This window comes from Molossus molossus, unplaced genomic scaffold (genome assembly GCF_014108415.1).
Source record: "Molossus molossus isolate mMolMol1 unplaced genomic scaffold, mMolMol1.p scaffold_m16_p_20, whole genome shotgun sequence".
Classification (NCBI taxonomy): Eukaryota; Metazoa; Chordata; class Mammalia; order Chiroptera; family Molossidae; genus Molossus; species Molossus molossus.
In genome coordinates, this window is record NW_023425356.1 from 26,758,119 (window position 1) to 26,772,663 (window position 14,545).

The 14,545-nt window shown below is 46.9% G+C and overlaps 2 protein-coding genes across 2 annotated transcripts in view; one reads left to right on the plus strand and one right to left on the minus strand.

The window, feature by feature from the left end:
- LOC118637362 (Golgi pH regulator) overlaps positions 1-12,354 on the plus strand; it is a 94,439-nt gene extending 82,085 nt beyond the window's left edge. Inside the window, exon 15 of the mRNA XM_036272762.1 lies at positions 12,306-12,354. Coding sequence (XP_036128655.1) covers positions 12,306-12,341 — 36 coding nt within the window. The 3' untranslated portion in view covers positions 12,342-12,354. The remainder of the gene's footprint in view (positions 1-12,305) is intronic.
- A 640-nt stretch (positions 12,355-12,994) lies between these two features.
- On the minus strand, positions 12,995-13,501 carry LOC118637711 (peptidyl-prolyl cis-trans isomerase A-like). Its single transcript, XM_036273265.1, has one exon. It carries the CDS (start codon positions 13,499-13,501, stop codon positions 12,995-12,997), a length of 507 nt encoding a protein of 168 aa, XP_036129158.1.
- Positions 13,502-14,545: the final 1,044 nt, after the last annotated feature.

Sequence of the window (14,545 nt, forward strand, 5' to 3'; positions counted from 1 at the left end):
GGGAAGACCTCAACTAGAAAACTGAGCTGCCAGGCCGCAGAGCTGGCCTGATACGTTGGAAACGAGGTAAAGGTGGTTTCTGGAACCTAAAGTTCTAGTCAGAGCAGAGGAGGGACGCCCGCTAGAGAAGGATTCCCACGGCCAGATCGGATGTCCCCCTCCGGAAGCAGCGTCCATTCCCAGGCCTCCTTCCCCTCCCCCTGCCCAGCTGCAGGGACAGGTTCCCAGGCCGCAGGGGAAGCCAGACCAAGTGTGAAAACCAACAGCTGCAGCTCTGGCACCCGGTTAGTAAGAGGAGGACGCACCAGTGTCCCTCACCCTCCGGGCTTGGGCTCCTTTATTCATAGGAGAACCAGAATGGGGCCAACTGCAGAGGTGAGGCTGGAGGCCGGGGCAGAGAGCTAGACACCGCTGCTAACTGCCTGCGGGGCAAGCCCTCCTGTTCCCCTCATCACAGTTCTCTACCAGTAAATCAGAAAATAAACTGGCGGCCCCTTCCCTCCCGGAGAGACAGGAGCTGTGCGTGGGGGTGGAGGACGAAGAATAGACAGCAATGTGCGCCCGGCTCCCTGGAGGCCACTCTGTGGTCATTCGAGATAGCCATCTCTGACCTTTGTGCCCACAGAGGCAGACGTACAGTACACACTGGGCAGAAAGCCTCCCACTGCCTGACGACTCGGCCACTTCACGTGGCCTCAGCAGAGCCTGGCAGCCACACCACCAGGGGCATGAGTTACTAAGCAGCCAAGAAAACAATAAACAAGTAGGCGATGTTTCAAGTGATCTCTTTCCCATGGCTCTGGGCCTGAACACTCCCACTGAGTATCGGGGGGAAAGTGAAACCATGATCACTGTGGCCACTGCTGAAACCTGGGAAAGCTTAGGGGTTCTGCTCTGTCATGACCAACCGCCAGGAAGAGGCCGCGTTGGGCAGAAAGGGGAAACGCAGGGAGTGAGGGAGAAGAAGGCATCACCAGAGGAGGGTTTCTCACGTACGAGCACCTGTGTCTGCCCTCCGACTTTCTGACCTTTTACTGATCTTTCTGCAGGTCAACTAGCCTGCAAGTCTTGGGAACATTTTTCAGCTTGAATCCACCTCTGTATCCAAACTTAACTGTCCCCATCCCTATCCGTTCTCAATTTCATAGCACTGAAAAGCCTTGAAGGAAAAACAAAACAAAACAAAACAAAACACAAGGCCTTCTGAAGTTCGGAGGTAATTATAGAGAAACCTCATCCAAATCCTACAAAATTCAAAACATGTCCTTAAAATCAAAGTAAAGGCCGGTAGAAGCTGTGTTGTCATCGAGAGAGAAGTCTGTTTGTGGTCAGCATCTGAATGCTGATTTCTAAGGCACCCACCCCGAAAATGCATTGATCTCCCACAGGATCTTAATCTCACTGCAGGTCAAGGATGGAAAGTGAAATCTGTGCGAGTGGGACTAGTCCTGTGTTGGGGGAGGAGGGGGAAAGAAGCAAAGTGTTCTTGTGTCTCAATAGAGACTAGAAAGCCTGGTATACAAGGAAACACAAATCCCTATTTCTAGACAAAAATCTCGTTGTTTTTTGTTTGTTTAAAGGTTTTAGACAAACAGTGGTCACTCAGTTCTGCCCTATGTCTTTGAAGCCTTGGGCACTTGAGGTCCAGGTTTCTTTTCACATCTGTGGTTGAAGCCCAGGGAATTAGGCAATTCACACCAACAGAAACACTGACCGAGGTGCTCCCACTGGACAACAGTGACTGCTCCAGCCCAGCCTGCCTCCTGTCACCACATCGGCCTCCCCACCACGCAGCCTCTAACGGCTTAATGCCGGTGCCCATGCTGAACTGATGATATATTTAACAACTTCAACTGTACCGATGGAGAAAGCTGATCAAAACACCAAAAGCCTAGCCGTCCCTGGGGCCCTTGGGCCCGAAAATCATGCTTCTTTGCCATTTTGTAGAGAGACGATTAAACTAGGAGTCAAGAGGCTGAGTCTGGTCCAGCTCCAGTCCTGGGTCTGTCTTGTCCACGTCCTGGTTACACTGGGCTCCAGAGCAGAGCTGAGACAGTCACCGCTATGTGATGAGGCCGTCTGGGAACTGGACACAGGGCCTAGCCAGGAGGATCTTTGTATTTAAGGACGCTGTTTCCTAGTTCCTCAGCCCCCACCTCCAGCTTCTGCCTCCTGAGAAAATCCAGAGATCAGTCTCCCGTGGTGGATAGATATGTAACTAGGGAAGATCTATGGATTCCTGTGATCTCACAACAGAAATCTAAAGCCAGAGTCCGTTAAATCTTCAGCAGGATTTATTCCCAAGTTCAAATAGCCAAAATAAAATACTGGAAATGCAAGAAAGCTATATCATTACTGAGCTCTGGGATAAAAGTTAATTCTGGGCAGCAAAGTCGCTTGTGTGTGGAAAGGAGAATCGAGCGCCGACTGGCAGACAGGAAGACTCGGGTGAGTGCCAACGAGATCTTTCGAAACCAATCTGAATTACTAACCATACCTGTAGACCCATTTCTCCCAAAGGAGTTACGTGATTGCTATAAGGATAGAGAATGATATCCTTGTGGTCAAAAAGAAAAACTAGGTACATTTTAGACGTTAGGAAGGCGAGGTCGTGACTACAAGGGAGGGTTCGGTAAACCTCTGGGTGCGGCCAGAGAAGAAAGAACTACTGGGCTTTTTCCTACATGAAAGAAACAGCCGTCGGGACCCAGGAGACTCTTCCCAAGTCCAAGGTGAGCCCAGGTTTCTCAGCTCCCAGGCGGCCCTCAGCCAGGGCCCCTCTGTGGTCCTGAGTCAGCCCTCGGCCTCAGCAGCAGGTCTGCACAGGGCCAGAGGTCGGAGCCGGAGTGGCTCATGACCGCACGAGTGAGCCCCAAACACCAGAGGGGCTCAGCTTAGTTGGCCGGGGCTGAGAGGAAGTCTCATTTCCCCTCAGTCTGTGTGTTTGGGGCTGGAAGCTTGGGGACTTTCTGAAGCTGAGCTAGTTGGGCAAAGAGTGCGACTCCATTAGAGTGAATCCCTGTGTCAGCAAGGCTTACAGTGCAGCATGCTTGTCACCCTGCACATTGAAAAGCTCCCTGTTCTGCCCGGCCGGTGTGGCTCAGTGGTTGAGCAGTGACCCACGCACCAAGAGCTCACTGGTTCGATTCCCGGTCAGGGCACATGCCCAGGTTGTGGGCCAAATCCCCAGTGGGGGGCATGCAGGAGGTGGCCAATGGATGTTCTCTCTCACTGATATTTCTCTCTCTCCCCCTAAAAAAATCAATGAGGAAAAATAAATAAATAAAAATAAAAAGCTCTCTGTTCTGCCTTGGCTAGTATGGTTCAGTGTTAGAGTATCAGCCCAAGAACTGAAGGGTCACAGGTTCAATTCCCGGTCAAGGGCAGGTACCTGGGTTGCAGGTTCGATCTCTGGCCCCAGTTGGGGTTGTGCCAGAGGCAACTAATCGATGTGTTTCTGTCACATCAATGTCTCTCTCTCTCCCCTCCCCCGTGCCCCTCCCTCTTTCCCTTCCACTCTATAAAAAAAGAAAAAATAACCTCATGAGGATTAACAAAAAAAAAGGAGGGGGGCTTTCTCTTCTAAGATAATTGCTATATGTAGAAATGTCCAATTTAAAAAATCACGTGGGGACAGGGTTAGGAATGAAGGGATCTTGATCCATGATCTCCTGAGAAATGTTTGAGAGTCTCAAGATCAGTGGGAACCTGACAAGAATACAAAACATTTTCCAATACAAAAGTGAACACAGCCCTGGCCAGTTTGGCTCAGTGGTAGAGCATTGGTCTGCGGACCAATGAGTCGCAGGTTTGATTCTGGCCAAGGGCACATACCTCGGTTGCAGTTCGTCCCCAGCCCTGGTCGGGCTTGTGCAGGAGGCAGCCAGTCGATGTGTCCCTCTCACGTCGATGTTTCTCTCTCTCTCTCTCTCTCTCTCCCTCTCTCTCTATCTAAAGATAAATAGAAAAACTTCCTCAGGTGAGGATTAAAAAAAAAATCGGGCCCTGGCCAGTTTGGCTCAGTGGTTGGAGCATGGGCCTGTGGACCAGAGAGTCCCGGGTTCAGCTCCTGCTGGGGACACGTACAAAAAAAAATCGGGGGCAGAGGTTGGGATCGGGAGGAGGGTGCCAATGGGGGGAAAAGGAGAAACATCTGTAACAAGAATAAATTAATAAAAAATAAAAAATCTTTTAAAAAGCCGAACATGCAGTAAAAGCAGAATTATGTGTCTAACTTCTTGAGCTTCCAAGTATCGTTCGTAAAGGAATCCTGACGTTGCTACAGACCAGATAAAACACAGACCAAGGGAAGCAGATCATTCTGAGAAAGGAAAAGAAATGACAACTGCTGAGGAAGTGAAGTCTTCAAGAATAATATCATCTTTATTCAGGTCTTCAGTCCTGGGAGCTGCCCACCCATGCCCACAGGCACCTGCTGGCCTCATCTGAGGCAACAGATACACTTAGCTGAAATGCTGTGAATCTATGCCCCACTGGTAATAAATTACCGTTTGAGAACTCACTGTGTCAAGCATGGCACGTGATCTCATTAATCCTCACCATCACCTTACAAGTTTGCTTCTGAATCCTAGCTGGGGCCCCAGTCACCTACAGAGATTTATAAAGTAGATGCTTCGACCCCACCTCAGATCGACTTACTGGCTCAGAATGCCCAGTTGAAACCTGAATATGAGCATTTTTTTTTTTAATCATCACTAATTTAAGAAACTAGAGCTTAGCCCAACCAGTGCGGCTCAGTGGTCAAGCATCGACCCATGTACCAAGAGGACTCTGGTTCAATTCCTGGTCAGAGCACATGCCCAGGTTGTGGGCCCGATCCCCAGTGGGAGTCATGCAGGAGATGGCCAATCGGTGTTCTCTCTCATCAATGTGTCTATCTCTCTCTCTCTCCCTCTCCCTTCCCCTCACTCTAAAATCAATAAAGAAAAAAAAGGAAAGAAACTAGAGCTTAAAACCACCCTTTGCTGCTTCTAACTCCTCTCCCCTCAGTCTTGGAATAACACCCTCATGGGTCAGAGAAGAATGTCAAGGTTGGATAAACTATTAACAGCTACCCTGAGCTCACCTCTATTCAACTTGAGGAACCAAGGTGGCAGCCTGGTCGGGAGAAGCCCTTGGTCACCCTGCGTAGTCTTCAGGACCCAGCTCCACCCACAGTCAGTGCCCCAGCCAACAGTGTAGCAACATGTGGCGACCTCAGGTCTGTGCCTTGTGTCTCCCTCCCCAAGTCCCAGCTCTGAGCCAGGCAAACAGAATCAAGCAGATGACAACAACCTTTAACAGCCGCCAGGGGCCCTTTATTCCCTGATTTAAGTCTGAGGGGCCCCTCAAACCTAAGCGCCTGGAGAACTGAGGCCATGTCCCCCCCACACCACGAGGAGGCGGCCACCTGCAAGCCAAGAAGAGAGGCCTCAGAGAAACCAGACCCACTAACACCCAAAGCTTAGACTTTCGGCCTCTAGACTCGTGAGGAAATGCATTTCTGTCGGTTGAGCCACCCGGTGCGTGATACTCTGTTATGAGAGCCGGGAGACGCACACGCCAGAGTGATGCTGCCCACCGGCTGGATGTTGGGAAGGGAAGATGTGAAGGAAACCAACTCCACGCCTTGGTGACTGGCAGAAAAGTGGTGTCATTAAACAATGGAAGAGTCACGAGGAAGGAGATGGCAAAGTCAGTTTGAGATGGGTTTGAATCAGAGGACTCGGCAGACATCCTGCAGGGAGCCGGGAGAGCGGGCCTGGGCCCAGCGGGCGATGGACTCGGGTCTGCAGGCCCAGGTGAGGGCACGAGGGAGGCTACGGGAGAAAGAGGGCCAAGGAGAGAGCCCTGCAGATCCTACGTCTCGGGACCCGAAAACGAAACAGAAGGAACAATCAGAAGGCAAGATTTAACATCATAGTCAAAACTAGAAGACACATTTCATGGCAGGACAGCTGACAATGCCACATGACACCGAAAACAGGAAGTGCCACTAGGTTTAGAGAATCAGGGACTAGTAAGCAAGTGGATAGTGAACAGCAGAGGCGATGAATATATAAATTCGTCTTGAAACAGATAAATGAGAGAACTAGGCTAGTGGCTTGAGGGGAAATCGGGGTTGTTGGATGGTTTGATTTTTTTTTTTTATCCTCACCCAAGGACTTTTTTTTGCATTTATCTTCAGATAGAGCGGGAGGGAGAGAGGAAAGGAGAGAGAGAGAGAAAAACACCCACGTGAAAGAGACACATCGAGTGGTTGCCACCCACATGACCCCAGCTGGGGCCAGAGACAAACTGCAACCCAGGTACGTGCCCTTAGTGGGAACCAAACCCGGGACTCTCTGGTCCGCGGGCCGATGCTCTAACCGCTGAGCCAAACCGGCCAGGGCTGGATGGTTTGATTTTTAATGCTGGGAAAACTCAGGATGTTTATGCATCAAGAGATGATGATAGAAAGCATGGGAAATGCACTTAGCCTTGAGAAGTGGGAAAAATTGCCCTGGCCGGTTTGGTTCAGTGGTTAGAGCATCGGCCTGCGGTCCTGAGAAGTGGGAAAAATTGAGATAAAGAGGAAAATAAGCTCACTCACCTCAGTTTCGATCTTTCCTACAAAGCAGGTGAGACAAATCAGGAACTTTGACAATATGGATCATATCCACTGGGCCCCGACTAATAACTGGGGAAGCTGGGCCAGAGAGGACTGCGGACCACAGCTCCTTCCAGTCCTGTGAGGAAGTGGGAGCCTGCTGGGGAGGGTTCTCAATAGATTTATGCAAAATGTCCCCATTTCCATTTTTTTTTCAATTGCAATTTGCAGTCAATATTATTTTGTATTAGTTTCAGGTGTACAGCATAGCAGTCAGACACACATGTACTTTACACAGTGTTCCCCTCCTCCCCTGATATTTCTAGTACCCACCTGGCACCATACGGTTACTACAATATTATTGACTGTATTCCCTATGCTGTACTTTGCATCCCTGTGACTGCTTTGAGGCTCCCAATTTGTACTTCTCAATACTTGCACCTTTTTTCACCCAGTCCCCCAACCCCCTCCCCTCTGGCAACCATCAGTCTGGTTTCTGTATCTTGGAGTCTGTTTCAATTTTGTTTGTTCATTTATTTTGTTCTTTAGATTCCACATAGATGTGAAGTCATGTGGTATTTGTCTTTCTCTGGCTGCCTTATGCACTCAGCATAGTACCCTCTGCATCCATGCTGTTGCGGCTGATAAGATTTCATTCTTTTTTATGGCTAATATTCCACTTTGTATATGTACCACCACTTTTTTATCCACTCGTCTGTTGATGGACACTTGTGTTGCTTCCATATCTTGGCTAATGTAAATAATGCTGCAATGAACATAGGGGTGTCTTGGGTTTCTTCAGGTATATATTCAGAGGTAGAGTCACTGAATCTTAAGGCAGTTTCATTTTTAATTTTTTGAGGAAACTCCACACTGTTTTCCACAGTGGCCGCACAATCTGCATTCCCACCAACAGTGCCCCAGGGTTCCCTTTCCTCCACATCCTCACCAGCACTTGTTTGCGGATTTATTGATGCTAGCCATTCTGACAGGTGTGAGGCGATACCTCATTGCGGTTTTAAATTTGCAATTATCTGATGATTAGTGATGTTAAGCATCTTTTCATATGTCTATTGTCATCTGTATGTCTTCTTTGGAGAAATTTCTAATAAGGTCCTTTGCCCATTTTTTAATTTCATTGTTTGATTTTTTTGGTGTTGAGTTGTATGAGTTCTTTATTTCGGATTTTGACCCCTATCAGATGTATCATTGATGAATACGTTCTCCCATTCAGTGGGTTGTCTTTTGTTTTGTTCCCTTTGCTGTGCAAAACTTTTTAGTTTGATGTAGTCTCACTTGTTTATTTTTTCTTTTGTTTCCCTTGCCCAAGGAGATATTTCAGAAAATAATGTGGCTAAGAGAAATGTCTGAAATTTTACTGCCTATATTTTCTTCTAGAAGTTTTATGGTTTTTGAGTCTTACATTTAAGTCTTCAATCCGGCAAATGTTCCCATTTTTAAAAGCTGACAGCTATTTCAGACTTTTAAGAAACTCCATTGAAACTAAACATTTACAAACTGGGATGGCAGTTGATAACCACTGGCAACAAGGATTTTCAATGGCCACAGCATGGTTTCACCACAGTGAGTCAACAAAATGAAGGCAAATTTCTAAGAAACAACCTAGATTAAATATATATTTTAGATAGATAGATAGATAGATGATTGATTGATAGATAGATAGATAGATAGATAGATAGATAGATAGATAGATAGATATGTAGATAGATCTATCTCATAAATTGATAGGTGACCAAACAGCATTGTTTCTCATGGCTTTTCTCACCATAATGAGCGACAAGAATAGAAGGAGAAAGTGTCGCTTCTGCCCCACGTTGGCTTTTGGCCTGTTTGAAGAACGGCAGGCCAGGAGGTGAGGACTCCACATTTATCACGAGCACAGAGCTGGAATGTTAGCCTTGGGGGTCGATGAGAATGGACAGGTGAGAGAAGCCAGGAACGTTTCCGGACTGACTGGTTCAGAGGGATGAATAGGGAGAGGGAATAAGAAGGGACTGAGGAAGCAGTTTAGAAAAGTAGGGGGTTCACATGGAAAAAGCCATCTTAAAAGATCTTTGAACAGAGCAGTTTCCAGTAAGGAAAAGCCTTAAGTGGCCATATAGGTACATGAGAAGAGAATTTGCATTTTTCTTTCCATCTTCCCCCAGCATTCTAGTCTAGGGAGAGTGCATTAGAAAGAACAAGCATCTTACATCTAAACCCAGTTTTTAATCCTGGGGTCACTATGTGCTAGCTGTGAGAACATGGGTGACTTCCTTAATTTTGAACCAAAGACAGAAGTACACCCAGAATAGAAAATGCATATAGACCAGGTGAGAGTTACTTAAGATAGAACATGGAAGCATCTAAGCAGTGCCTGGAGCAGAGAGCCCAGCACGTGCACACCATCTTCCCTGTCCTCTGGTTTCCCAGAAGAACACTGAAGCAATGCTCCTGATTTTCTTTTTGAAGCAGACTAGTAGAGAGTGAATGAAGGACTAGGGGTGGGCAGGCACCTTGATTATCAGGTCAGGGGTTCTCTGTCTTCTCACCCTAGACCACCTCTGCAAAGGCCAGGACTGAAGATTGTGTTCCCCATGACATTTTAAAGCTCAAATAACAAACTCAGATTTCCCTGAGCCCAGAAGTATCATGAAAGTCTGAAGCCAGGGACTTACAAAGACAGCACCAAACGCTGTGTGTCAAAGGGGTATAAGCTTCCAGGGAGCGTTCACAGAACTTCAAGACTAAGCTGGCCTGAGTCCCAACACCTGCAACAGAGGAGCTCCACGGGTGTGAGCCCAAGGTACCCCAGCAAAGGAACCCAAGGAACAGACAAGGGTGGAGAAGATGGAATGAGGGGAGAATTACCGTATAGAGAGATATCTGGCGCAGGAGTGAATCATGGTAACCAGGCAGTAACTAGTGAACAGGCTTACTCACCAAACAGCATCGCTAAATTTTCAAAAGATTAGAAAAAGGATACGAGATAAGCAGCACTCTGCTCGGAGTTGGAAAACAGAAGGGGGCTATTGCAGCCAGGGATAGCCAGGCTTAGTGACTATCATCAGAAAAGAAAGAGCTCAGGGAGGATCTTCTTTGCTGATCTCCCAAAGTCCAGGATGTAATCAGATTATTCTATAAATACGGTGATTCACAACTGTTAGTCATGAGTACTCTGGCCTCACTACCATCTTATCTAATAGTAATTAGGAATCAATGATACAGTCAGTATCAGACCACACAAAAAAATATAGCCTCTCTTCACAAGACACTTATGTAACCAACCCTTGAGCCGTGAAAACACTAAACAGCAAAAAACAGTAGATGAATAATATTTAATCCTAGTTACTGAGACGACGGAAGGATACTTGATTGTACAACCTAGGACGTAACCATCAAGTAAATGATTTCTGTTTCATCAAGGCACCAGGGGAAGAGCTCCCGGGTCACGTTCAGCCTGAATGTTCTTCAGTTTGCACTGAACTCTACGCTGATGTGTTAAACACTTTGAACTTCAGCAGAGAGAAAGCGACGTTCCTGGGAAGCTGGGCCAGGCCCCTCCACACATCATGCCCTTGTGGGGAATGCTTCCCCTTCAGCCTTCGCACGCGTGTGTAAAGACTGAGACAGACCAATCACTAGACTTGTGTTGGAAAATGTAACTGGTGGAGCCCTGGCCAGTTTGGCTCCGAGGTTAGAGCTTCGGCCCTCAGACCAAAAAGTCATGGGTTCGATTCCAGTCAAGGGCACATACCTCAGTTGTGGTTTGGTCCCCAGCCCTGGTCAGGGTCATGCGGGAGGCAACCAATCACTGTGTCTTTCTCACATTGATGTTTCTCTCTCTCCTCCCCTCCTTTCCACTCTATCAAAAAATATCCTTGGGTGAGGATTAAAAAAATATATGTATATATATATTGGTGGAGACTGGTGATGTTAAGAGAGGAACTCTAGACAGACCAAGAATTCCGCACAGCCATCAGCCCTAACCCAGGGCTCCTACCCTGTGCCAGGCATTTCTGCCTCTTTCGGAGCATGAAAGGAATCCTACTGTATCTCAGCTGGTACTTACAGAGGTCTCGAGCAAGGAAGAGATAACGGCAATTCAATTTATTCTTCTTCAGAAATATTTTACCTAGAGTAGATCCTATGTCTTCACTGCAGAAAATGTATTTACGGCTACCTGGATTCCTCCTTTGAAAAGCAAGACCTGTACAAAGTCAAACACTCAAGTGTATTAATTTTAAATAATTAAAAAATAGGCTAAGTGGGACCCTGAAATACATATTTGCTAACTGTACTTCCACTGTGATAGTTACTGTTAGGTCTTCCCAAGCAATAGATTTCAAATGTGGGAAATGAATGAAACGCACTGCATTGAGCATTCTGTGGGGAAGAGCTATCCTAGGCCCAGTGAGTAATTAATTCTTTTTTTTCTTTTTTTTTTTTATCCTCGCCAGAGGACATTTTTTGATATTTTGTTCAGATAGAATGGGAGAGAGAGAGAGAGAACATCGACATGAAAGGGATGCATCGAGTGGTTGCCACTCACACGACCCAACCAGGGCCGGGGACAAACTGCAACCAAGGTACATGCCCTTAGCAGGAACCGAACCCGGGTCTCTCCAGACCACAGGCCGACGCTCTAACAGCTGAGCCAAACCGGCCAGGGCTCTTTTTTTTTTTTAAATTTCGTAGTTGTAGGACTTCCATTCCACTTGATTTCAGGCAGTTTTGAATGATGGTTGTTCTGTAGTTTAGTTATAACTTTGATGTGGTTGTGGGAGGATGCGATACCACGTTTACATACTCTGCCATCTTTTTTTTTTTTTTTTATCCTCACCCGAGGACATTTTTCCATTTTTTGTTCAGGTAGAGTGGGAGGGAGAGAGAGGAACAGAGAGAGAGAGAGAAACATCGATGTGAAAGGAACACATCGAGTGGCTGCCACCTGCACAACCGACCAGGGCCGGGGACAAACTGCAACCGAGGTACGTGCCCTTAGCGGGAACCGAACCTGGGTCTCTCAGGACTGCAGGCCGACGCTCCAACCGCTGAGCCAAACCGGCCAGGGCCATACTCTGCCATCTTGACCGGAAGTCTCTGAATTGTTTTTGTTAGTCTCTATGTCATTTATTTCTGCTCTGATCATTACTATTTATTTTCTTCTACTTGCTCTGGGTTTTTCTTTTTGTTTGCTTTCTAGTTCTTAAGTTGTGAGGATAGATAATCAATCAGAAATGTTTCTTGTTTCTTTTTTTTAATTATTTATTTATTTTTTTGTTACAGATGTTTCTCCTTTTTTACCCCATTGGCACCCCCCTCCTACCCCACCCCCGCCCCATCCCCGGCTTTGTTGTCCATGTCTATTGGTCATGCATACATGCATATAAGTTCTGTGGTTTATCTCTTCCCACCCCCCACCCCCTCTTCTGAGGGTTGTCAGTCTGTGCCCTACTTCCATGTTTCTGGGTCTACCGTATTCCTCAGACTGTATGTTCATTATATTCCGTATATAAGTGAGATCATGTGGTATTTGTCTTTTTCTGCTTGGCTTGTTTCACTTAGGATAATACTTTCCAGTATTATCCAGTGAGTAATTAATTCTTATTTCTGACTTATGATAAGGAATGGAATCTGTTTATCTCTAAGTTAATTTGGCCCGCTGGTACTAAACATTGCCCTAACCGCCCTGAACAACATGTGTTTTATATAGGACTCCGGGCTGGAGTTCAAAGTCTTTCACACTTGACTTGCCATCTAAGAGTTCTCTAAGTTGGGAGAGAGTTGGAGTCAATGTGGTATGGAAACAGAGATGCCCTCGTAGAAAGAATATACTATCTACTCCTCCTGATAGAACTGATGCCTGAAAACATGCAGACCATCCTGAGAGTTGGCTGGAGAAAAAGGTATCACCCCAAATTGGCATCTCGTTTTACAAGATCCTTTGAACTTGCATTTCTATGCCCTCATATTTTGTTGTTGTTTAGTTTTTTTTGTTTTTAATATGTTTTTATTGATATTTTAGAGCAAGAGGAAGGGAGAGAGAGAGATAGAAACATCAATGTGAGAAACATCGATCAGCTGCCTCCTGCATGCCCCCTAATGGGGATCGAGCCCACAACCCAGGCATGTGCCCTGACCAGAAATCAAACCAGGACCTCTCAGTCCATAGGACGATGCTCAATCCACTGAGCCACACCGGCCGGGCTGTTGTTTAGTTTTTATTTCATAATCATAAACTTCACTCTGCAATCCAGCTAGACTTGGAAGGGATGAGGAAATATGAACCCCAGTGAACTGTGGCAAGACCATGAAGGTTACAGAGCAGTCCAAGCAGATGGGTGTGAAGGGGTGCTCCTGAGCTACAGAAGGAATGATCTGGTAGTTAAGACAAAATGCAAGTCAACTTTCTGAGAGCTGTCCACAGTCAGCAATGGTGATCTTCTCGCTGGTCCTGCCGCTCCTGGACCCAAAGCACTCCATGGCTACCACCACGTCCATGCCGTCTAAGGCCACGTGCTTGCCATCCAACCACTCAGTCTTGGCGATGCAGGTGAAAACCTGGGAAACGTTTGTGTTGGGTCCAGCCATGAACCAGATGCCAGGACCCGTGTGCTTCAGGATGAAATTTTCATCATCAAATTTCTCCCCATACATGGACTTGCTGCCTGGGCTATCATGACGTGTGAAGTCACCACCCTGGCGCTTACATCCCAGAATAATTCTGTGAAAGCAGGAACCGTTATAACCAAATCCTTTCTCCCTAGTGCTCAGAGCACGAATGTTTCCTGTCGTCTTTGGAACTTTGTCTGCAAACAGCTCGAAGGAGACGTGGCATCGAAGAAGCCGGTGGGGTTTGCCATCTGGGCACGGCGGCTCCCGGCGGTAGTGTCTGCCAGGCACCCTCATTTTCTTTTGTATGTACCAGAGTTCACCCACTACCTGTCTCTCCCAGCCACTGCCTCAAGACAAACTTCCTTCCCTTGTTCTCAACGTGTCTCTCAAAACTTACTCAAGAAACTCAAGTCCAGACGCCTGGCTGGGGTGTTGAGGCGCAGCACCTCCAGCCCCACCTCGTTCTGCTCCGCCCCGCAGCAGGCGCCACGCTCTGCCCGGATACCGTCCCCGCTTAGTTAGGTCCTAAGCAAACACTTTTTACAAGTGAATGAATTCAACACCTACCCATTTTCAAGGCTAAGTTCACATTTTAGATTATACAGAAATCCTTTCCTGACCAGTACAGTTTGAAGGTGTCACTCCATCCTCTGAAGTTCAAATATAATTTCTATAATCAGTTAAGCTATATTTAGTACCTACTGTGGGCAGATACTGAGGCTCAGTCCAGCGCAGGTCCTGTCCTGGCCTCACAGAGCCCAGAGTGCAGAGCAGAGAGCTGTGAACTACCAAACGAGGGCATGGGTGCTGAACACTGAAAGGTGAATGTTTTCTACCAGACAGACTCATTGATACAGAGAACGAAATGATGGTCACCAGATGCGGGGGCAGGGGTGTTGGGGGGATGAGTCAAAAAGGTAAAAGGAATGAAATTCAGATTGCCAAGGGCACATACCTTGATAAAAATAGTCACAGGGATATAAAGTGCAGCATAGGGAATGTAGTCAATAATATTAGAATAACTGCACTGGCCGGTTTGACTCAGTAGTTAGAGCGTTGGCCTGCAGACCAAAGGGCTGTGGGTTTGATTCCGGTCAAGGGCATGTACCTCGGTTGCAGGTTCGATCCCTGGCCCCGGTTGGGTTCTGTGCGGGAGGCAACCAATCAATGTGTCTCTCACATCAATGTTGCGCGCGCGCTCTCTCTCTCTCTCTCTCTCTCTCTCTCTCCCTTCCACTCTATGTGAAAAATCAATGGAAAAATATCTTCAGGTAAGAATTAAAAACATATATATACATATAATATTTTCCATAAATGTGTGTGTGTGTGTGTGTGTGT

Coding starts and splice junctions, on each gene's coding strand:
- LOC118637711 (XM_036273265.1), bottom strand. CDS start 13,501: ATGAGGGTGCCTGGCAGACACTACCGCCGGGAGCCGCCGTGCCCAGAT.